Here is a 23,682-nt window from a genome sequence, read left to right as displayed (position 1 = left end):
AGGAACACTGCTCAAATGTACGTATGGTTATGTTTTTATAATATAGGTTTACTGGACGAGAGACGTGTGTGGTCGTGGGAGGGATTGGGGCTATTGGGGTGAGAATCAACGTAAAGTTACTGTATAGTTGATTTGTTGTGTATAAAATAAATTTTAAAAAATGTTACTCACTTTTAATAAAAATATTACTAAAGCATGAGTTGGTAGTGCACTGTCATTTACAGAAAGCACATTTTCCATTGAAATAGCCAAAAACGTTCCCACTAACATGCAGTTTTGCTTATAAAACTATATATTGTATAAACAATAATCTGTAAACATTGGGTTTCACGCTAACATATTTATCATTTGCACATCACTATGCAGAGTATTCTGATTTGTTTTCATCCTATAAAAATATTATTTTCCATCATACAGAATTACAAAACAATGGCTTTCATAACTACTGAAATTTGTTTTGAAATGTTTGTACAGTTCACTTTTTAGCTATTTACATATGTGTTAGAAAAAAACATTGTTCAACGGAGGGTAATGGGATGCACACCAATCTTAACGCAATTAATATGTCTTTATCCGAAATCAACAAATAGTGTGTGCTTACTAGGCCAGTGCCTTGCCCCGGTGGCACACTGATAAAACCTTGCTGTGTGGGGCGACATTTCACCCCAAACCCAGTCGCACATGTGAATTGTAGAATTACAAGAATGTTCCAAATGCTTTACTAATTTTACTCCCTTTTCTCTGTGTTTTGCTCCAGTTAGGTATGCTTATATTTAATTTAATCCACATGTCAGGTGTCATGCTATTTCAAAGCTTCACATTTTCAAAATGTACCCATTCGGACCTGGGTCAAAAACCAGATAGAAACGCATGATTTCATCCATGGCAGCATTCTTTATTTATACCCAATGTATTTCAAGCTATACAAGCTCTTCTTCAGGGGTAACTGCAAGTATCAAAAAGTCACCATTACTATGCTGTATACTTCATTTAGCAGGTATAATAATCCATATTTTTTAACTAAACCCCAAACATATACCAAAACATAATCCTTTATAAACAATCTATATTCACATGCCTTTTAAAGCTTTTCCCCGGGGGAGGTGGGGCACAAAGCCCACTAGACGCCAGACCCCATCCACCGCCCCACAAAATGCCAGTCTTTCTGGGGACAAGAAAGCCCACTAGACGCCAGGGATTTTTTAAAAATTGAATTTAGGGGTCAAATGTAGCTGAAAAAATCTGATTTTCCCAAATTTGTGTGTGGGAAAGTTGTGGGATCACTAGGCTGACACACATCCCCCCCCCCAACGTTCCCCCAAGGCTCCCAATAAAGATGGTACCTCACTTGAGTGGGTGGGCCAAGTACCTGCGACAGGCAAGGGCCCAAAACGTATTGAGGAGTCATCAAAATGACCTATCACTAAATTACCTGGTTTTATAAGGGGGGGAAAAAGGTACCTCACTCGTGTGGGTGACCAAAGTATCTGCGCCAGGCAAGGGCCCAAAACGTATAGAGGAGACTTCAAAATGACCTATCACAAAATAACCTGGCTTGCAAGGGGGGCATTGGGTTTTTGGCCCATGCTCGGTGGCCATCTAGGGAAATGTTGTACTTGAAAGAAGACCTTGGGTCAAGTATAATTATCATGTAGGTTTAATTAGGTTTCGTTACAAGTTCAGATTAAGTTGTTAAATTAAGAAGAATATAAATATAACCCCACCAGGAGTGGCCTCCCTGCCACTCAGCCTGCCTGCCATCAACTGCCACCCCACCTAAGCCAGGCACACAGGATTCTACAATGACATCAGACATTCCAAGAGCCACACCAGCTGAGTAGCAGGGAAAACACAAAGCTAAGTATAACAGGAAGCCTGCCAAACCCACACATTTCTTAAAACAAGATACCCAGGGAAGTCCCGCGAGGTATGGCTTGCGAGGATCCCTCAACGTTTTCCTACCCAGAATCCCCTGCAAACCTCACATTTAGCTGAAAAAAACACATTTTCCAACAATTTTTGTGAGGGATGACTTGCCGGTACAAATGTCCTACCACACAGCATTCCCCTCAGTCTCGCGAGTAAAATGATACCTCACCTATATTAGGTTTTCTGATACCAACCCAAAAGGCACACTTTACATAGTGCAGGCAAAAAAGGAAAAACAGGCAAAGAGACAGCCTCTCATTGGTTGTCTTTTGTCAAGTAATGTCTTGGGCCATCAGGAGTACTTACCCTTTTACCAGACTGCCGCAGAGCAAGGGCCAGTTCAGTTGAAATGGTGCTCTTGCCCACGCCCCCTTTGCCTGAAAGTACCAAAATGATGTGGCGGACACCAGACAGATTCCCCTGATCTGAAAGCAAAAACATACAATCTATGAGTTTTAGTGAAGATGGCACTGTCCGCTTTAGTTTAGCTTATCTGGAAAGTGAAACAATGCTGAGAAATCCAACTTCAAGATGCCCTAACAAGAGCACAACATATCAGTGATTAAACAGCAATATGTGGAGATTGTGTTTTCATCTGCAAGATGCCCTTCAATCACTACTTACGTAATAAAGCCAAGGAAGTCCCGACTCTTATAGATAGCTCTGCCTGTATTTTTTTTAAAAACAGCCTCATAAAAACAAATAATCCACCCCACACACACACATGCTAGACCAAATATACTCCAGACCCCACTTAGTTCACTCTACACCTTGTACTCGTTTGGGGCACTAATCAATTTCTGAATTGAGATATTGCTCTAGATATTCAGAGACATTATCAGGAGTGATACAGCAATGCCAGGGTTATGTAAGAATGTGAAAGTGGACACAGTCTCCGCGTGTGCAGGTCAGTTTGTAACAAGAACATCATTTTAAGATAAAAGTGTGCAACACAAGTGCTGACTTGGTATAGATTAGCTACTTGGATATAGTATCATCGTCAACAAAATTACAGTGCAAAGCATGGGCCATGTATCCCAGTACTTGGGCGGGGCACAAAGGCGGTGACAGTCAGGAAATTGTTTTTACAGACAGCCATCTGTGGGAGGGACTTGAGGAGTCCTAGTCCCTTTAATCAGCATCAGTGTGGGTCAATCAGCACACATGAACCATTGCATTCAAGGCTTGGGGGCACTCGCACGATTGTCACGTGCCGCCAGATAAAAATCTAAAATACTTTGAGTACTTGAAGTCGTGTATCTCAGGGGAGGGGTGCACGCTCGCCATACAATGTAGTGGTCATTCCTGTCCAAACAGTGAATAATACATTTGATACTTCTCTCTGAAGTTCAATTTATTTCACGTTTCTATCATATTCATTGAACTTTATTACTTTAAGAACATGAAAAAGCAATGCATTGGTAGTATGCTTAGATTTCTTTTAATTAGAAATTTGGCCTTAAATATGCAGTTTATTGTTCATTTACACTTTAAAAAACACACACAAAACACACATCATCGTACACCGTCCAGTCACTCATCACTAATTATCCTCAGATATGGAAGGAGTCAATGCCAAGACACACTGTTTCCGAGTAATTATTTTGTTTTACTAATATACCTCAGCCTCATAATTTAACTGAGGGTTTTTTTTACTTGCATTAGCGTGTTACATTTTGGCTCCTAGGCCTCGAGAATTCCACTCATCCACTTGTTCTGGCAAGTCAGATTTTATCAGGGCGAGCTATTTTTTAGGGCCTACTGGCACCTTTTGGCAAACTGATAAATAACAGATGCTCTGTTATCTTAGAAAGGAATGAGCTACAAAGATGCCTTTTAATCCTATTTTTATCTTGTCAAATTTGCTCTGTTGAGAGACAGAGATCAAATGTCAGTTTATGTCTTACAATTTATAGTCAGAGAAAGAAAAGTAAACACCACCTCCAGGATAAAATAAGCAATAAAGTTAGATGATTTTTTAAAGTTAACTGTCTGACAATCATGCTGTACAGTGTCAAATGAAAGGCTGTAGGGTGTCAGTTTTTTTCCTAACACATTCAAATAGCTTGTAAATGAACTGTACAACTACATCAAAATATATTTTAGTAGTTATGAAAGCCCTTTTGTAATTTTGTCTGATGAAAAAAGTGTTAAATAGGATGAAAACCAATCAGAATACATTACTTGGTGATGTGCAACTGATAAACATTTTGGCTGAAACCCACTTTCCGCAGATTATTGTTTATACGCTATCTAGTTTTATCAGTAAACTGCATTTTAGTGGGAATGTTTGTAAATAGGCTGTTTGTGATACCAGTGCACTACCAAATCATGCTTTAGTTATACATTTATAAAAAGTGCGTTTTTATACATGAACTGAGAAACATTCTTGACCCAGGCCCTCATAACTATGCTGTTTGTGAAATACGAGTCAGGTCAAGGGTTATGAGTACCCTGTATGTGGGTAGATGTTTATTATAATTGGAACAAATGTTTAGTCCATTAAATCAAACAAAATAGCTTTTTGTGCAGCGGAAATACTGAACATATTTGAAGATGCTCTCATATTTGACGATGTAGAAAAAGGTGACTATGTAAAAGAAAATATTTACTAGTATCGCACAATTTAAGACCAGATTAAGGGTCTGGTACATTACAGGTAGGTCGAGTAACTATTCAAGTTACTAAACCTACAGGTCTAGTAACATTTGTATGACTTTTCGAGGCCTGGCTCTGGATTACACTGTTACAGGGAAGGCATTCTAAAAATGAAAAGTTGGCCTTTACTGTACCACTTACCATGGTATGAAAAGTTACATGTATTTGTTGAGCCATAAATTATATCCTAATGTTCCTGCCATTTGGAAATGCAAAGAGTGGCTCTTTGGTAAAACTACTTCCAAAGTCAAATTAATTTTAGATAACGTCCGATTAACTTAAGAACAGTTTTCCTTTTAGAAAACTCTTGGTCAGAAATTTAGTAGAAAACAGTTGATCTGCTTGTGTTTGTTTTTGTTGCCAAATGAACTTCTCTATGAAGTACTGAAACCTTCCAGCAGGCTTTATCACCAAAACTATGTGAAACAATTGTTTACATTTACTGCAAATACTATCCTCTGCATCTTTGTAATTCTCAATATCGGAACGCATTCTCTTCACTCTGAGTTGAAATATTGGTAAGCTATCATTCAAAGATGCATTATGGAAACTCTTAGAGTGAAGAATGCCATTTCCTTCTGCCAATTTAGTAGAAAGGTTAGTCAACCAGCTAATATTACGGTTAGTCATCCTGACAAACCAAATAAGCAATGGTTTTTACAATAGTAGTGTACAGGAATTTGATATAATCACTTGAGCACCGAGTTTATTGATGCTTTCTCTTACATTCTCCATGGTTGTAGCCTCACCAGAGATATATTATTGATAAATCTCATGCAGACTCATAAGTGTGTCTGCCACTGCAAGTTGTTGTGAATATAATAATTTTCCACTGTTTCCATAAACAAATCAGTGTATGGTGAGGCCATGAACAGCCGTATTGATGCAGCAGACGGTTAGGATTGGTCCATCCATGTGAAAAACGTCTAATAGAGTAAAGTGTAGCAGATGCTGTAAGAAAACATTTGCACCCCTTAAGGATGATTTACATAATATTTGTTATTCTTCTTTTATTTTATATTCATAAAAATTCCAAAGTAGGTGGTAAACTGCAAATGATTTGCGACCGAAAATGCGGTTGTAAAATAATGGTACTAACCATTTAGACTCGCTATTAAGAAGGGACGCCCTTGGCACGCCCCTTCCTAATAGTGAGCCGCAAATGCTATTTTGCGAGTCTGTGACTCTCAACATAGTATTGGTACATATCACCACCGTTTTTTGCCGTTGCAAAAGGGTTGAATACCCTCTTGCGACTGCAAAAAACGGTTGTACATCTGGCCAGATATGTTTTGTGATTGTTGTCTTGTGATATACTATATTCTGTTATGGTCTTTTATTGTGTGACTTGTCTGTCTTTTCAAGTATTGCTGTATTGTTAGGTTGGTGTGTGGTTTCCTATTTTCATTTTTTTGTATACTGTTAAGAGCCCTGGCGATTTTCAAATGCTTGTTTGAACGAAATGCATTTGGTGGATTCTGTAGATTCTTTTTTTATTTAATTTTTTTATATGGGATTTGGTGTATTTAGTGTACAGGTCCATGGCCAATTTCTTGCATACTTCTCTATTTGTGACAAGTTCTTAGTCTATAGAGTCAGAGAATTCCCTTCTGTTAAGTTTATGATACTAATCTTCTCTAACCTTTTCAGAATCATTCTTTTTTTTATGACCTATTTAATTTGATTTTGCAATTTATTTTACTCCAATCTGTTCAAATTTTTCAATGATTTTATGAAAAGGGAAAATACATTAAAGCAATGCAAATATCTCAGTTTCACCAAACTTTACTTCAAACAGAATCCATGAACATAACAAATTTGTTATGCCAGTCATGACTAGCAGTTGGCGAACTAACAAATTAACAGGGAAAGTTCAGCTAAGCATCTGATGTAGCCATAAGAGCAGGTGCACATACTGAGACTGGAAATCATTTGGCATGTGAATTAGAAAAAACATTGTGTGAGAATATAATAAAGTGCCTTTGATGTTCAAAAAAGAGTATTTACCCAGGAAAAGCGTTTTGCATAAGTTCACCACATATCTCTGCACTGAGCTGTTGTTATTAAAAGTGAATGCCCTTAGTGAACTAAGATGCAAGTCAGTTGTCATGCAGGGGTGTAGAATTAAAAAAAATATCTACTTGTCTATGGGGCAGGTTGCTTCATAAATCTACGTGTCCTGTAACAAAATCCACTTGTCTCTTTGGTGCCATGTAATGCGGCAACAAATTATGACAGCAATCTCATTATATAAGAACTCTGATATAGCTTCTATGATTATGCCAGGGATCATGCCATAGTAGTGTTTGAACACTTGCAATCCCCTTATGTTGCCACGTTTCCGCAGATCTACATACTGGGGCTAAAGGTAGTGGTAAGCAATAGTTCCAGGGTTAGAATGCCCTTTTGAGTCTGTGTAAACCTACTAACGTGCATGTTTTAGGGGTTTTCAACAACTCTTTTATAATCTGTTCCTATACTGAGAAATGTTGGCTATTTACTCCTGATAATGGCAGACCATAACCTTCTTCTAGAGTTGGGAAAAAAGTGGTTAGAGGTAAAGTGAACTTGCATACACTCAGATTTTCGCATGAGCAAATCCTCACATGCTAAAATGAAGTTCACATATATTTTCTAGGAGTACTATTTCTTGTCCTAGTCTGGAAATTCTTGGAAATTCACTAAAACCATGTAGCTGCAAGTAATACAAGGACATATACCAAGTGTGCACTTTTGAGACTTTCTTTAATAATTTTTGACCCCTGTTTTGGTCTGGCGTTGACCGTGACCTTTTGAGTTTATTAAGATTCTGTCTCATTCTCTCTCTTAATCGTCTGGCTTCTCTGTGAGCGACAGCATTCTGCTCTTTCACAGGGAGCATATTGGCACACAAAGTAGTTTTGTTCGGTGCCGCTAACTACTGTGGCAGTGTGGACAGATGCAGAATGAGAGAAGCAGATTTCCTACACTTAGCATGGCTTTGTCCCCCTATTGCTAGCTTCTGGTCACAAGTGTTTGCCAAGTTAAGTGATATCACTAAAGAAACGATAAGCCCCAACCAGCTATTAACCATATTGGGTTACTCTAAAAAAATTGAGGAAAAACCTCAGACGCTTGGTTGACATGGGATTTCTGGTCCTGAAGAGAGTAGTAGCTATGCATTGGGCAGATGATTCTCCACCCTGTCTTTCACATTTGTCTAGAGATATGATATTTTGTAATACACAAACAGAAGCGTATAGCGAGCTGCTTCCCCCTAGAAGCCACCCGAAAAACTTTTGGAGTCTGTATAATAACTACGTTGAAGCCCAGGCTTGGAGGCCTATTGCACTAGCTAATTACATCCACAGGACGAAGTAGAAATGTTAGTTCTCACCAGTCCCTGATCGGAATGCTTACTGTGACCCCATCTCCGTGCTATTGTGTAATGGTGTCTCACACTCACTGTGATCGTGCATAATCCTTATGTGCTTTTAGTTGAGTTTAGTTTGAAATTACATTTTGTGTTTGCTTTTGCTTTATTGTAAATGTACAATTTTCCTCAAGGGATTACTCTTTGTGATGTATAATTTTCATTGTATGTAATTTGTATTGGTTTGTATGTTTTCGTCTCAATGAGAAATAAAATATATATTTTTTTTAAACTACTGTGGCAGTGTGTGCTTTTTGAGACCAAAATCCATTTTTGGGGGCGTGGCCAAGATGGCGGGGTGAGCGGACGCTTCCTCCCGTAGCTCCTCCGGCCCAGCTCAGCTCGAGCCCCGATTCCTGCGCTTCTCTCCCCCCGCGGCTGCACTGCGGGCGAGAGAACTGTGCCGGAGTTCTTGGGGCACATTTTGATACCACTTTGACTTCTGTTGCCCCGGGGGAAGTCCCCGAAAAGTTTGTTCAACGATCGATTCGAGGAGTGGAGCCTGGATCGCCCCGAGGAGAAGGGCCTGGAGGCGGAGCGTATTGCGGCGCTGTCCGCGCGCCTCTGCTGGGCCGAGTGCTGAAAGCTGGGGATCCCGAGGGAACGGACTCGACGGACTCCGTGGAGTGCGGAGGCTTCCTGGTCGGCGCCCTGGGGGCCAGAGTCATCGCTGGACGACAGACCCCGGACCTGCGTCGGCGATCTACCCCCCTGCCATGGGTGTCGGTCTGTGACGCCTTGCGGACCCCGAGCCTGGAAGCGAGGGACGTTGGAGTTTGTGCGGTGACCGAGCCGGGCGTACTAGCCGGTGAAACTGGGGGACACTGGTTTCGCACTTTCCCGACCCATTGCTGTTTGAGGGTCGCCCATGGACTTGCTGGCCTGGGCTGCCCTCCTGGGTTCCGCCCTCCCGCCATCTTGTCGTTGAGGAGCTGGTACTGGTGACCCTCGCCCGCGCCCTTGTCATACGGGCGCCTCGGTTCGTCTTGGTGCCTATGCATCTGCCGTCCTCCCTGGAAGCACGCGGCTGAAAGCCTCCGACCTGAACCTTGATTATCGCCCTGACTGGCTCGATGGTCATCTCGCCCTGGCCCGTGCCGCCATTTTGTCGCCTGTGACGCACCACCCTTGTCCTCGGCGAGGTCTTCACATCTGGTGCCCACAAGAGGCTGGGTGCATTTGCAGCGGCCAGCACTAAGCTTCACCCGCCGCGGACGCCAGGATGGCTGGGAGGCGAGGCGCAGCACGGGGAGATCGCACTCTGCCGGACATGCTCAGCAGGGCCCAGCAACTGCGAGACAGGGCGCAGCCGTCCCCGTGGTCCTCCCGGGCCTCAACAGACACCACCGGAGGCGAACCACCAGTCACGAGGTCCTTCATGGAGGACTTATTCAGCTCCCTCAAGGAGGAATTCCAGACTCTCAAGACCGAGGTGGCCGGAGAGGTCCGTGAAGTGCGTAGAGAAATCGAGGGCCTGGGCGAGCGGGTCGACACTGTGGAAACGGCGGCCCAGCGTCGAGATGAAGAGATAGTTCATCTGCAGCAGGACGTTCTCCGCCTACGGGAGCAGTGTGTCGAGCTCCAGGCCCACTCTGAGGACCTCGAGAACAGATCCAGGCGGAATAACATCCGGGTGCGAGGCGTTCCGTCCGCGGATGAGGGTGCGGACCTAGTGGCCTATCTGCAGGACCTGTTCCGCGACATCTTGGGGGAAGGAGCGGACTTCCCGATCCGCATCGACAGAGCACACAGGGTGGGCCGCCAGCGCCAATCATCGGCACCCCCGCCTGATATCCTGGCATTCCTGCCGGATTTCCCCCTGAAGGAGCGCATTATGACAGAGGCCCGCAGGAAGCAGCCGCTGTCCTTCCGAGAACGACCCGTGGCGCTCTATCAAGACCTGTCCGCCATCACACTGCAGAAGCGCAGGTCTTTCCGCATCGCCACGGACTTTCTGCGAGAGCATGAGACGGCCTACTCCTGGGGTCACCCCTTCCAGGTCATCTTCCGATGGAATGGGGAGCTACATCAGCTGCGCTCCTTACAAGATGTCTGTGGGGTGCTGGGACTCACAGCTACGGAGGAAGAAGGGGCGACACCCGCATGGAGGCGCCCCGAGCGGCGGGGCCGACGGAGATCGAGGAGGCGCCAATCGTCGGCGACGGCGAGTCGCCCTGACTCCCCTACCATCAGGGCAGATATGGCGGAGGCCCTGAGGACTGCGGCCAGGAACTTGCCTGACTCTAATGGCGTGGCCCAGACGGCCTAACTTTTCTCCGGGGGGAGAGACTCTTAGCTTCTACGACGCTGGGTTGGGGCTGGGGGTGGGGGGGGAAGAGGTTGGAGGCGTGTGGCTGGAGGTCCACTTGACTGGTTTCTACAGACTCGCCCACTTGGGCTGGACTGAGACAATGGGGTGTTTTTTCTTGTTTTTGGTTTTGGCTGGTTGCCATGGGTTGGTTTTGGGGTGGTTTAAGAGCTGGTTTGGTGTTGGGGGGGTCCCGTCCGATACTGTCCGAACACATGCGAGGCCGACTCTGGCCTTCCCTGCGCCCCTGCCCCGTGCGCCCCCTCCACTGATCCCTCGCTTGCTGCATAGCGCTTTGCTTCCCTGGGAGCGATGCCGTCCCTGAAAGTAGTGACCCTTAACGTTAAGGGTCTGAATAATCCTGTGAAGCGTAGGGCGATCCTTTCCCTGCTAGAAGGGTCGCAGGCGGATATCTGCCTCCTGCAGGAAACCCATTTACTCTCCAAAGATTGCCATAGGTTGCGCTCTGCCAAGTTCCCCACGCAACTCTTTTCCTCGGCTGCGTCCAAGACTGCGGGGGTAGCCATTCTTCTAGCCAGCTCCTTCAGGGGTGAGGTGTTGTATAAACATGCCGAGCAGAAGGGGAGGCTTCTAGTGTATCGCATGCGCCTGGGGGGTGTTGCCTTCACGGTTGGCTCCGTGTACAGCCCAAATGACCACCAGGATCGCTTCCTGGAATCCGTGTTGGTAGATGTTACTGCCTCGCCCGATCGCCACGTCATTTTGGGGGGAGACCTGAACATGGTCTTCGACTCCACCTTGGATAGGTCTGCCCAGCGCTTTCCGCAGACGGGGGAGCTTTCCAGAGCGGTTCAGGACCAGATTGCAGAGATGGATCTGCATGACCTCTGGCGCACCATGCACCCCGCGGATAGGGACTACTCATATTTCTCCCACGCACACCGCACTTATTCGCGGTTGGACTACCTCTTGGTGAGCGGACCGCTTCGCTCGGCCGCCACGGCGGCAGACATCGGGGTCTTGTCCCTGTCCGACCATGCGCCGGTTTCCGGAATATTTGCTTGGCCGGCGGCCCCCCCCTCTAGAGGGATGTGGCGGCTTCGGGACACGCTTCTCCATAAGAAATCGGTGGTGAAGCGAGTGGAGGAGGTCATTCAGGAGTACCTGACCCACAATAACAACTCCGACACGTCCCTAGCAACGCAGTGGGCGGCTTTGAAAGCGGTCGTCAGAGGGGAGTTTATCTCCATTTCCTCGGCGGAGAACAGGGAGCGGCAACGTAAGAGGGAGGAACTAACGGCGCAGGTCAGGGAACTTGAACAGGTTCACCGCCGGACGGGGGCTCCTCGTGTTTGGAGGCAGCTGAAGGCGGCGCGGAAACTCCTCTCTGCGCTGGACCTGGACCGGGCGGAGTATGCGGCGTTGCGCTTGAAACATGCCTTTTACACCGGCGGAGACAGATGCGGTAAGCTCCTGGCCCACCGGCTCAGGGCTGCGCAGCAGCGCAACGTAGTAAAGGAGCTAGTGGGAGCAGACGGGGTCCCGATTTCCGGTGACGCGGAGGTGGCGGATTCCTTCCGCGCCTTCTACGAGGCGCTGTACGCTGCAGAGCCCTCCCCACCGGGAGAGGCTGAGGCCTATTTGGAATCAGTAACCCTCCCAGCCCTGGATCCCGCTCAGGCGGACCACCTAGAGAGGGGTATTCATGTGGAGGAAGTCATCTCCGCTATTGCACGGTTAAAGCACGGCAAGGCCCCGGGCCCGGATGGCTATACGGCCTTGTTTTACAAGACCTTCTGTCCCACGGTCGCGCCTCTCCTGGCTCGCTTATTCAATTCCTTCTCTGAACCGGGAGCCATCCCACCGGACCTCCTCTCGGCGACTGTGTCGGTTATTCCGAAACCAGGGAAGGACCGGACTCTGTGCGGCTCGTATCGGCCCATCTCGCTTCTAAATGTGGACCTCAAGCTTTACACGGGGATCTTGGCGGCCAGATTGGGTCTGCACCTACCAGGTCTGGTGGAGGCGGACCAGGCCGGTTTTGTACCCGGTAGGCAAACGGTCGACAACACCAAGAGGGTGACGCACGTGCTGGAAAAGGCCTCGCGCGTCCCGGGGGAGCGGATGCTGCTGTCGGTCGACGCGGAGAAGGCCTTTGATAGGGTTCATTGGCCGTACCTCGAGCTGGTTCTCGGGAAACTGGGGATCGGCGAGAAGTTCCGCACTATGGTCTTTAATTGTTATAGGAGGCCGTCAGCATCGGTGCGTGTCAACGGACACAGCTCCAGCAGCTTTGCCATTGAGCGCGGTACGAGACAGGGCTGCCCCCTTTCGCCGCTCCTGTTTGCCCTCCATATGGAGCCATTTGCCCAGAGGATTCGCGATAACCCGGACGCTATTGGGGTGAAGATGGGGCAACACACCCATACTGTCAGCTTATATGCGGACGATGTCTTGCTGACCCTGGACGACCCCAAGCGGTCGCTCCCTGCCTGCGTCCAGGAACTGAACTCCTTTGCCCGCGTGGCGGGCTTCAAAATGAATATGTCCTAATCGGCTGCCCTGGATGTGTCACTCTCTGTCGACACCAGGCGGGACCTCCAGCGTCTTTTTCCTCTGCAATGGTCCTCCTCCGCGGTGCCTTACCTGGGGATTTTGCTTGCACCCTCCCTACCTGCAATGGTCGCAGCCAACTACTCCTCCCTGGGCAAAAAGATCAAGGAGGAACTCGGCCGATAGAACAAGGGCCTGCTCTCGTGGCTGGGCCGTATCGCAGCGGTGAAGATGACGATACTGCCTCAGATCCTGTATCTTTTTCGCGCTCTACCTCTACAGCCCCCTGTAGGTTGGATACGGCAGGCGCAGGCTGACATCTCCCGCTTTGTGTGGCAGGGCCGCAAGCCTCGGATGAAACGGGTCCTCTCCATGCTTGCCCCGGAGGCGGGGGGTCTCGGTGTCCCGGACCTCCGGAAGTACTTTCAGGCGGCGCAACTCCGATATTTGGTGGAGTGGAGCCGGTGGGAATCGGACAAGCACTGGCTCTTTCAGGACCAGGCAGTTGCGGGCCGTACCCTCCAGGAAGTCCCGTTCCTGCGGCGCACTCACCGCCCGCCTAATCTCTACGCCTCCTTTATCACCCGGGTTCCGCTGCGAGTGTGGGACGCGGTGTGTGAGCTTCGTGAGCTCACCACTTTTCCATCACCGTTCACTCCCATTGCTGGCAATCCAGACTTCACTCTGGGTCTGGAACCGGGAGCCTTTTCCCACTGGGTGAGCGCGGGTTGTAGGGCGCTTTTCCAGATCTACGGGCCGGAGGGTGTGCTCCCCTTCCAGCAGCTCCGTCAGGAGTTTGGCCTAACGGAGGGGGACAGGCTGCGTTACATGCAAGTCCGCCACTGGGCTCTTCAACCCCCAGTGCGCGACGTCGCTGCCCGTTCGATTACGCCTTATGAGCGGTGGCTAGTAACCCGGACCTCGGACGCCAAGCTTATCACCGACTTGTATAAGTTTCTCCAACCCCCGCCGTTTCATTACCATAACCCTGGGAGGGAGCGCTGGCATAGGGAATTGGGCAGGACCTTGAGCCACAAGGAGTGGGACAGGATCGCGTATCGGGCGAGGCACTCTGCGTACCACACTGGGCTGACGGAGACCTTTACTAAGGTGTCCACCTATTGGTATTACACCCCGGAGAGGCTCTACGAGATGCACAAAATCGGCGATAAAGGTTGCTGGCGCGGCTGCGGACAGGAAGGCACCCTCACGCACATTCTCTGGGAATGCCCGGTGCTGTCGGCCTATTGGAAGGAGGTCTTGGATGAGGTGGATAGGCATTTTGAGATCGAGCTCCCGCGCTTCCCTGCGTATGTCTTGCTAGGCCTCCCCAATGACCTGATGTACCCGCTGAAGTCCCGCAGGGGAAGACCGATTGCGCTAGGCTCAGCGGTTCAAAACATCCTGGTACTCTGGCGTACCCCCACTGCCCCCTCTATCACTGGCTGGCTACACCGGCTCTGGCAGGTACTGGGTATGGAGAAGATGTCGCTAACAGTAGCTGGGAATGTAGACCAGTTTGAAGAGCTCTGGCACCCCTTTTTAGCACTGCTATCCACGGAATTTCGTGAGCTCACATGTCCACGGTACCTGCGACTCCTTAGGCTGACGCCACCGGCGGCTCCAACGGAGTGAATGTGGCGGGATCGGGGGTTTAGGGCTGGGGGTGGGGGGCGGGGTTACATGCTTCTAAGTGCTGACTTTCGGACGGGGATGTTAGGGTATTGTTTTCTTCCTTTTTCTCCTGTGCTTTTCTTTCTTCTATTTTTCCGGGGACGGGGGGTTGGAGGGATGGTGTGTTTTTCACTGTGTTGCCGGACGCTACTCCAGCTCGGCCTTGCTCGGGGAATGGGGATCTACTGGAGGGTCATTCGCACTGCCTTATTGCCTTATGACTTATGCCTTGTTACCCTCCGGGGCTTCCTGCCTCCCTACTTTCCTTCTGAATCGCTGCAACGTTTCGCGTCTTGTACTGTAAGTTCGCTTGACATCCTATTCCCTTCCCCATGTTTTTTGTACCTTAATAAAATACTTTAAACCTAAAATCCATTTTTGCTTTTGCCAATGTTTGTTTACCAAAACCATGCCAAAACAATAAACTAATTGACAAAACTAAAAAGCGGACCACCAATTTCAGACCTAATGGCTTTGCCAATACTTGTTTATTTTTGTGTCTCGTAATCTTATTGAACCTGGCTACACTGATTTTCCATTATGAATATTTTTGGGAAATGCTAGCATGCATCAACACGTTACTAAATGATGCTGCAAAGAAATGGTACCTGAAATTTTACAGTGGTTTAGGCAAAAAATATATTTTGAACGCAATCATAAATCTTGCTTTCAAGCTTCTTCAAATATTTGCATCAAATCAGACAGCATTCTGAGAGCATTATACATAGCCTCATATTGCTAAACTTTGACAAAGTGTGTACACATGTTTATACTGGAACCACTGTCAGTAGTGCAGTTAGAGGTTACAAAATTTACTTAGAACACTCACCCTAATAATAAAGGCTTTCAATTAATGAACCATAAATACAAGTTTGAACAGCATTAACATATGGATCAAAAGAATAAATTAACTGCAGACAGTGCCCTTCCATGATCCATAACGTGGTACAGCAAACTGGCAGCCAAAGGGCTTGTACTACAATGGGTTGGGCCTACGTATCCCAAGGACAATATACACATGAAAACATGTTGCCCTTGACCCCAAACAATATGTCCTGGGCATCGGGCTATAGGAATTCCATATCCCGGTCATGGTATTGTCTATGTGACCAAGATTCATATTACAGATGGAATAACATTTTCGTCTATTAAACGAAACACACATGAGGTTTTTACATAGCACAGATTCTTATATAGCACAGATCCTGCACCCACATATTTAACCCATTCACTGCGGGGCTAATTCCCCGGAGCTGCTGGAATGGGGCGGGGGGGGAGGGAGGGAGGGGGGACGCAGCGCCGCGGCGCTCGTGACGAGCTCAGCTCATCACGCAGCACGGTGGCGATGTGCTCATGACGAGCTGAGCTTCTCACGACCACGCCCGTTTCAATAGAACGCTCAGCACAGAGGGGGAATTATCCCAGCATGTGAGCACCGCGGCGGTCATGAGCACAGCGCCACCGTGCTTCATGATGAGCTGAGCTCGTCATGAGCACGAAAGGAGTTAAAGGAGATCTCAGTTATTATAATGAACAAAAAGAGGGCTCAGTCAAATAAAGGTATTTGTCTAGAATCACACAATTAGGTCAAGCAAGGAACCCAGGATTGATCCTAGATTTCCAGTATCATACTGTACAATTCAGCTAGTATCTTTCTGACATGTCCTTAATTCTTGGAGGATAAGATTAAAGCTTGAGTGAGAGGCAGAATGAAAAATTTCCAAGCTATAATAAAGGCAAGTTTCAATTCTATTAAGGACGCGGAGATTAGGCTTTTCTTTCTCCATTTTATTTTGTCCAGCAACTATCAATGGTTAACTAGATATAACAAAACTGCATTTCCCATGATCCAATTGGAAATGGAACAAGAAAAAACTTCCAGAATATAGTCCAGTCACGGTGCAGAGCCTCCAGTTATCCCCCCCCCCGCGGACGCTCTACCCTCCTCTTTCTTCCTGCAACTACATTCATCAAATTTTAGGATTATTATTGTTTATTGGCGTCCGTACCCAAGTTGAATAAAGAGAAGGTTGTAACTCCGGAATAGAGGAAAACGCTCACCATCAGGTAACAAGAATTCTGAGCATTAATAGCAAAGTCAACCTAACAGCCAAATTAATAAGAACAGTCGGAAAACTGAAAAAGTCTTACTTACATTACCTACGTAGGTCTTCTCGGAAGGATTTAAATAACTGGGTGGGCTAATCCTCGCCTCCGCGTCCTTCATAGAATTTAAACTTTGCTTTACGATAGCTTGGAAATTTTTCATTCTACGTCAGGACCGGAGCTTCGGATTAGGCTAGTTTAAAGCTTGTACACCACTAAAGATGCCAGCGTTCACATTGGCTTGAAGTAGATTCTTTTGAAGGTAGAGTTAGTGCCAATCTGCAACATTAGAGAGGTCTTCTAGCCGCGCCCCCAGAGAGAAAGCTTTCGATGCCATTGCCCGGCGGACAGAGTGGGCTCCGAAGCTTGAGGTGTCAGTCTGCGCTACTTGCATAACCCAGCAGACCCATCTCGCAATCGTTGTGGGGGGCGGGGGTTGGAACTGCCCCATGTCACTTTGTGAGAGTGATTTCCAATTGTCTGACGCCCTGTAGACGTATGTCTTCTGTCCCCCCTCTTCATGGGGTTTGAGTGCTCTGACCACACATAATTTTGGTACACCTTGGAAGGCGGGTAGGACACCGACTTCGAATTACACATTTATTTTTTAATCAAATGTTATTGGCATTTAGTACTCAGCAGTGCACATACATATTATTGCCTAGTCTTGTGACTCCCTCCTGGCTCTTCAAAATGTCCTGCCCTCCTTCATGTCTCTACTTACTCCGTGGCTGCCTACCGCATTATGCACGCTAACTGCAATCGATTCCACCCATAGTAACATTCACACAGTCCCCCTTCAACAGTCCCACCCACCACCGCCCTCCCCTGCTGCTGTCGACGAACCTGCCAAGACGTCCCTCACTATATACATGCTCTGGGTCTCATTTGCTTCCGTCTGAGCCGTGTGTCTTCCTCATATTACCCACCACCTTCGTGGTTGTTAGGATGTTATGGCCTGCTCATGCCTCACATCCAGCCCCTCCGTGAACCAGATCCCCGGGGCCATCCGGTTGGGAGCAAGCCTGTGGCATGCCAGGGGCGGACTCCTGGTCCTCATTCTTCAGGTCCTCCACTAACACCCCCCAGGCCTGCGCCCTCTCTAGTCGTCCTATGCCTCTTTTTGCATTCCGAAGCAGTATTCTATGTTCGCAGCTTGCCCATTTCACTAGTTCCCGTTTCCAATGGCCTATACCGTGACCTGCTGGGGCCTTCCACTTGCTGGTGAGTTCATGTTTTGCTAGTATATATGCTAGGTCTTGGAACCTGGCCGTGACCTTAGTTTTAGTGGAGTGGGGGAATAGGTTGAGCAGCACATGACTGGGGGTGCATGGGATCTCCTTCTCAGTGACGCGTGCCGTCTCCCTAACCACTTCTTGTCAGTACCCCTCTATCTGCGGGCAGCTCCACATCATATGAATGTAACTAGCCCCTAACTCCTGGCAGAGGGGGCAGCTCACTTCGTCCTGGTGAAAATAGCGATTAATTCTGTCAGGTGTAATATAAGCCCTATGTAGTGTATAAAAACTAATTAATTGGAATAGTGCGTTGCGGGATACTTTGGTGGCTCGGAGCAGCGCATTTTCCCAATCCTTATCTGTTATAGGACTCTCAATGTCTGTTTCCCATTTATCTTTCAGGCTCTCCAGTGGCCCCATGGAGTCCCGCCGAAGGGCTCGGTAGCGGCATGAGACCGCCTTGATGACCCCTCCAGCTAGACTTATGTATTCGCATGTAGAGTGAGTAGGTGGTTCAAGTGTCCCCTGAACCCAGTGCCTGCGCATAGTTCCGGTGACCGCCCCATATAATGGAAAGTGTCCCTGTGGAATATCCCAGTTGGCTTGGAAGGTCGCAAACGTGAGCAGTTCCCCATCTCCGTATAAGTCTCCTATCTTAGTGACTCCCGCTTGCCCCCAGTCCTCCATTCCTCCAGCCCCCTCCAATGACCCCCACTCGGAAGCGCCTCCAATAACGCCACGGACATCTCTGGGGAGTAGGGACATTTGGTTTTGGTCCTCTGAAGACACCTTACCCAGCAATTTCTTATTACCCTATGCTCTGAAGAGGTTATGGTGCGCTGTTTAATGGTGCCCATGAGTGTACTCATGACAGCCGTTCTATTCGGGGAGAAGGGGGGTGTCCGCCTGTCCGGGTCCAGACTTCCTGCCACCCACTGTGTAAAGCGTTGGAGCTGTCCCGCCAGATAGTAGTTCTCCATATCCGGTACCGCTAGACCCCCTCTGCTTGCGCTCTTCGCAGTGTAGCCAATGCCACTCTGTGCCTGCTGGGGCCCCAAATAAAAGTGTCCAGAAGAGAGTCGAGAGAACGGAACCATGCCCTAGGGATCCACACTGGGAGTGTGGTAAAAAAATATAGCAACCGGGGTAACGTCACAATTTTCAGCAGTGATATGCGCCCCGCCACTGATGTGGGTAACGCTCCCCAGAACGCCATACTGCCTTTTAGCGATCTGAGAGCCCCCCCTATATTGCCCTCCTGAACGTTAGAGAGATCATGATATACTCTAACTCCTAGGTATCTGAAACACTGTGGTTCCCATTGTAGGTCCCCCAAGTCTGCAGGCGGCAGGGCCTCCTGTGTTATTGGAAAAAGTTGTGACTTATGCCAGTTAACGTAGAGTCCAGAAAGTGTTCCAAACTCGTCCATCATGCGCCGGGCTCCCCCCAAAGCTGCCACTGAGTCCTTCAGGAAAAGCAGAAGATCATCTGCATATAATGCGATGTGGTGTGTCTGCTCTGCCAGTCTAATACCCTCATATAGCGTCCCCGATCGTGCCACACAGGCCAATGGCTCTATCGCCAGCGCAAATAACAGGGGGAGAGGGGACACCCCTGCCGTGTGCCCCTCTCCACATTGTATTGCATGGAAATGGTGTGGCCCGTGCGTACCCGCGCCACCGGGTCTTTATAGAGTAATTTAACCCATTGGATGAATCCCTGCCCCAGCCCCATCCGCGAGAGCACCACATATAAAAATTCCCACTCAAGGCTATCGAATGCTTTCTCGATATCAATAGCGAAGATCGCCCCCTCCTGCGCCTCTGCCGCACCGTGTTGCAGCACTGCGAACAGCCGCGTAATGTTCAGGGTTGTGTTTCGGCTAGGGATGAATCCCGCTTGGTCGGAATGCACCAAGGAGCTCATATGCGGTAGTAGCATGGTAACCGATATTTTACTGAGTATTTTAAAATCGAGATTTAGCATCAATAGGGGTCGGTATGCTGAGCACTCTGTTGGGTTTATGTCAGATTTTAGTAGGGGGATCATTACCGCCTCCCTCGTTGTGTGTGGTAACCTTCCACTCTCCCATGCTTCCGCGTAAAGTTCCACTAATCTGGGTGCCAGCTCCACCATGTATGTGGTATGTGGCATAGAATTCCTGAGGCAGTCCGTCTGTGCCCAGAGTTTTCCCTCGCTCCATAGCTTTGACTGCCCCCCTAATCTCCCGTTCAGTGATTGCAGCACCTATTAATTCTGCCTCCTCCGCCTTAAGGGTACTGAGCGAGAGGGGTTCCAAGTATTCTGCGATTCTAATTATGTCAAAATTGCCAGTGCTTTTGTAAAGGCGTGCATAGTACTCCCGGAATCAGTTACTAATCTCCTCCTGCTTATGTAAAGGGCGCCCCCCCTGGTCATGAATCGTAAGTATAGCGCTGCCCCGCCTATTCGGGTTAGCGAGCCATGCCAACAGTCTCCCCGCTTTATCCTGCTCAGCATGCGTCCTGTCCATATATTTCTGGTAATCAAAGTAGCGCAGACGCTCCTCTTGCACTGCCACCCCCTCCTTGGCCTCCAGGAGATCTTGCCTCAATGCCGGGTGTTCCGGACGTCTCCGCTTCAAGTTCCTGAGAACCACATCTGCTCGCTCTATGTCTGCCGTGAGTGTCCTAAGGACCCCAATTTACGTAGCCATGCACCTCCCCTGATTACTGCCTTGAAAGCCTCCCACTCTGTAATTCTATGAATCAGTGGTGCCCGTATTATCAGCAAAATATTGTATGATTGTGTTCCCTAGTCTCCTGTTGAAAGACCTGGTCTTCCAGGGCTTCCGGCTTGAGGCGCCATGTCAAAATGGGCGGAGATAACTTCCCCCCCCCTTGTACCTAAGCATGAGTGGGTTATGGTCTGAGACTGTTCTGGTCAGGTATTCTGTCCCCCCCAGAGTGTAGAGGTCTGGTGTGCTTAAAAAGGTGTCTAGTCTGACGTGAAATTTGTGAGTGTGGGATAAGTGCGAGTAGTCCCAATCAGCCGGGTGGGCATTACGCCAGGCATCTACAAGTCCCCAGCGAGCTTGCCAATCCCTGAAAGCCCGGGCCACAGCGTGTACTGGAGAGTCTCGAAAAGGCGGGTGTCTGCAATACAATTAAAATCTCCCCCTATTAAGACCGCCCCAGTCATGTATGGTGCCAAAATCCCCGACAGCTGCTCCAGAAACCTAACGTGATCTACAATCGGGCCATATACATTAACCAGTGTGATATCCTGCCCATCCAGTCTTCCGGAGACAACCACGTACCGCCCTTCCAGATCATTTTTGTGCTCAATGGGAAGGAAGGGGACTCCCGCCCGCACCCAGATCAGGACGCCCCAGGCAAATGCTGAGTATGACGTGTAAAACGCCTGCCTCACCTTCCTTGTCTAGTGTGTGAGTCTCCTGGATCATCGCTATCTGCACCCCTCTCCAATTTAGTTGTGAGAATATTTTATACCTTTTACACATGGAATGCATGCCCCTAACATTCCACCACATTATGTTATAGGTGGCCTGTGTCTGCTGCATGGGCGCTCAGGTTTACTCCCTTGTTTACCCCAAGACCCAAATCCTCTTTGCGTAACACTTAAGCATCTCCTATGAAATGGCATATCTTGGCCTTCCCCCCCATCGACACCAGCAACCCTCCCTGGTACCCATAAAACCAGACCCTTCCTAACACTAAAAGAACCATCCCAACTCCCCCTCCCCGGGACAAGTGAGAGCAACTCCCCCATCCACTCTCGTGCTCAAACAGTCAGAGTTCAGAGGTGGTGGTTAGGTCAATGTCCGCCTGGAGGACTGCCGTCCTCTCTGCTCCCCCGGATCCCCCGTCCCCGGCATATATATCTCAGGTAAGCATCTGGGGACCCCCAACTGAGGTGTAGGGCTATATTACCAATAACCCCCCTCTCTACCCCCCAAAATTGAGTCCTGGGTAGACTTGTTCATGCGGCTCACCTCACATCAGGTCATCTGATGATCCGGGAATTACGTGCGGCAGGGTCTGTCTAGCATCTCCCATAGAGCTCGAGCTGGTTTCTGAGTCCGAGTCCCTCTGCTCCTCCCCGGAGTGCAATAGTGGTTCTCGGGTATCCGCCACACTCAGCGAGGCCACCGCTGAGATAGCATTGGCCGAGCTCGGTTGGCCTCCTCCGTCGTCGGGTGAGCCTTCGAAGCTGTCCCTCTGCCTGGGGAACGTGTCAAAGCCTTTTCAGCAGAGCTATTTTCTCCTCGTTGCCGTCCTCGGGTATCCTGCTCCTCAATCCAGCCCCACACGTCCTGGGGGGTGGTGAAGAATAGAGTGCCTCCATTCTGCACTATGCATACTTTGGCTGGGAAGACCATAGAGTAAGACACCCCCATCTGCCGCAGTTTCCGTTTGACCGCAGTGAAGGATGCTCTTTGTTGCTGTACCTCCCGCAAAAAGTCTGGGAAGATCCGTACCACACTATTGTCAATCTTAAATTGCCCTTTAAGGCGCGCCTGTCCCAGCACATGATCTCTATCTGGGGGCCAAGTGCCACAGAAGCGAAGATGAAAGTCCTCCACACTTCCAAAAAGCAACAACAAGAGTGGGATATATACACACTCAATGCCAACTGCTCCCAAAAAGTGTGGGGTGAATAATCCGAGGCGTGTACCAACGCTCCCCCAGCTGGATGTTGTAGCTGCAGGCTTGTAGACAGGAGAAGGCTGCAAAAAATGTATGTAAAGTAACAATATAACTACTGGCACAGGTTAGATGGCAAACAAAACAAGATTAATGATGAAACACTGAATTAGCATACAAAGTACATTTTAATAAATTTCATAAAAGACGTCATGAGTGAAATCATTGACATATTGGTAAAACATGATAAAAAATAGATCCATTATCAAATATGCATTATTTATATAAAAATTGTATAGGTGAGGGATGGTTTCCTGTCTACGCATTTCGACACGTTGAAGGTGTCTTCCTCAGGACATTACCATCATGATACTGAAAATAAATAAACAATATTTAAAAATGTGTCTTTATGCTAAACAGTTGATAACACTAAATACAGTTTGCCAGATTCTAGAGGCCAGTAGTTTGTTTATATTTCATGATATACCGCATAACATTTGTTCATTTTGTTTAACATACAAATGAATATCATAGAGACATGCTTACATTTGCATTAATAAAGAAACAGAACAGTTGACATTTCATATAACATTTGTGGAGAGTGAAGCACATGGAGCAGAGTGATAGAGATACCCTTCAGGTTGTAGCCATAGGGAAAAGGGTAGAAAAAGAGTGGTGTTTATCTATTCATTATGTTAGAGGTTGGTTTTGACCTATTTAATAACGTATATACAGAGAAGGGAAGGCCTATTTATACAGCATGGTTTATACATAAAAGCAGTAACATGATGGTAGGGACATGATATAACTTTGCAAATATCCGAATATTAGTTCCTTATACGGATAAATAACATCAACTTCACCAGGGATGGTTTGCATTATCTGCATGATGGTTCAGAAAAGTATGGTCAATGTTGTTTGGCAATTCATCTTTTGTCAAATTGTGTCTGGCATCACAGTAGTACTTTAGCAATTTACCTGCGTTTGGAGTGAAGAGACCGTTAATATAACAGTGCGGTAACTTGCCTGGTCTCTGGATGACGATTATCTATAAATTATTAGAGTGAAGATGAACGTGGACTTACAATGATATTTAACAGGTTAACCTTGTTAACTGTGATAGCATTTTCTCTGTATTCTTACCTGTGTTTAAAAGCTCTAATGGCTGCTTAGTGCTAAATTCTTATGGATGATCCT

General features: G+C 47.8%; 1 protein-coding gene across 2 annotated transcripts in view; it reads right to left on the bottom strand.

The window, feature by feature from the left end:
* NUBP2 (NUBP iron-sulfur cluster assembly factor 2, cytosolic) overlaps nucleotides 1-23,682 on the bottom strand; it is a 190,236-nt gene that overhangs the window by 94,331 nt on the left and 72,223 nt on the right. The window contains exon 2 of one of the 2 annotated variants that reach the window (XM_086941247.1): nucleotides 2,236-2,354. In XM_086941247.1, the coding sequence (XP_086797373.1) occupies nucleotides 2,236-2,354 (119 nt within the window). Of the gene's footprint in view, nucleotides 1-2,235; nucleotides 2,371-23,682 lie in introns of those variants that run through there. The other variant, XM_086941246.1, reaches the window with a different exon arrangement.

This window comes from Lissotriton vulgaris, chromosome 10, assembly GCF_964263255.1.
Source record: "Lissotriton vulgaris chromosome 10, aLisVul1.2, whole genome shotgun sequence".
NCBI classification, from domain to species: domain Eukaryota; kingdom Metazoa; phylum Chordata; class Amphibia; order Caudata; family Salamandridae; genus Lissotriton; species Lissotriton vulgaris.
The sequence above is the reverse complement of the archived record's forward strand: the minus strand, read 5'-3'. Positions and strand labels throughout refer to the sequence as shown.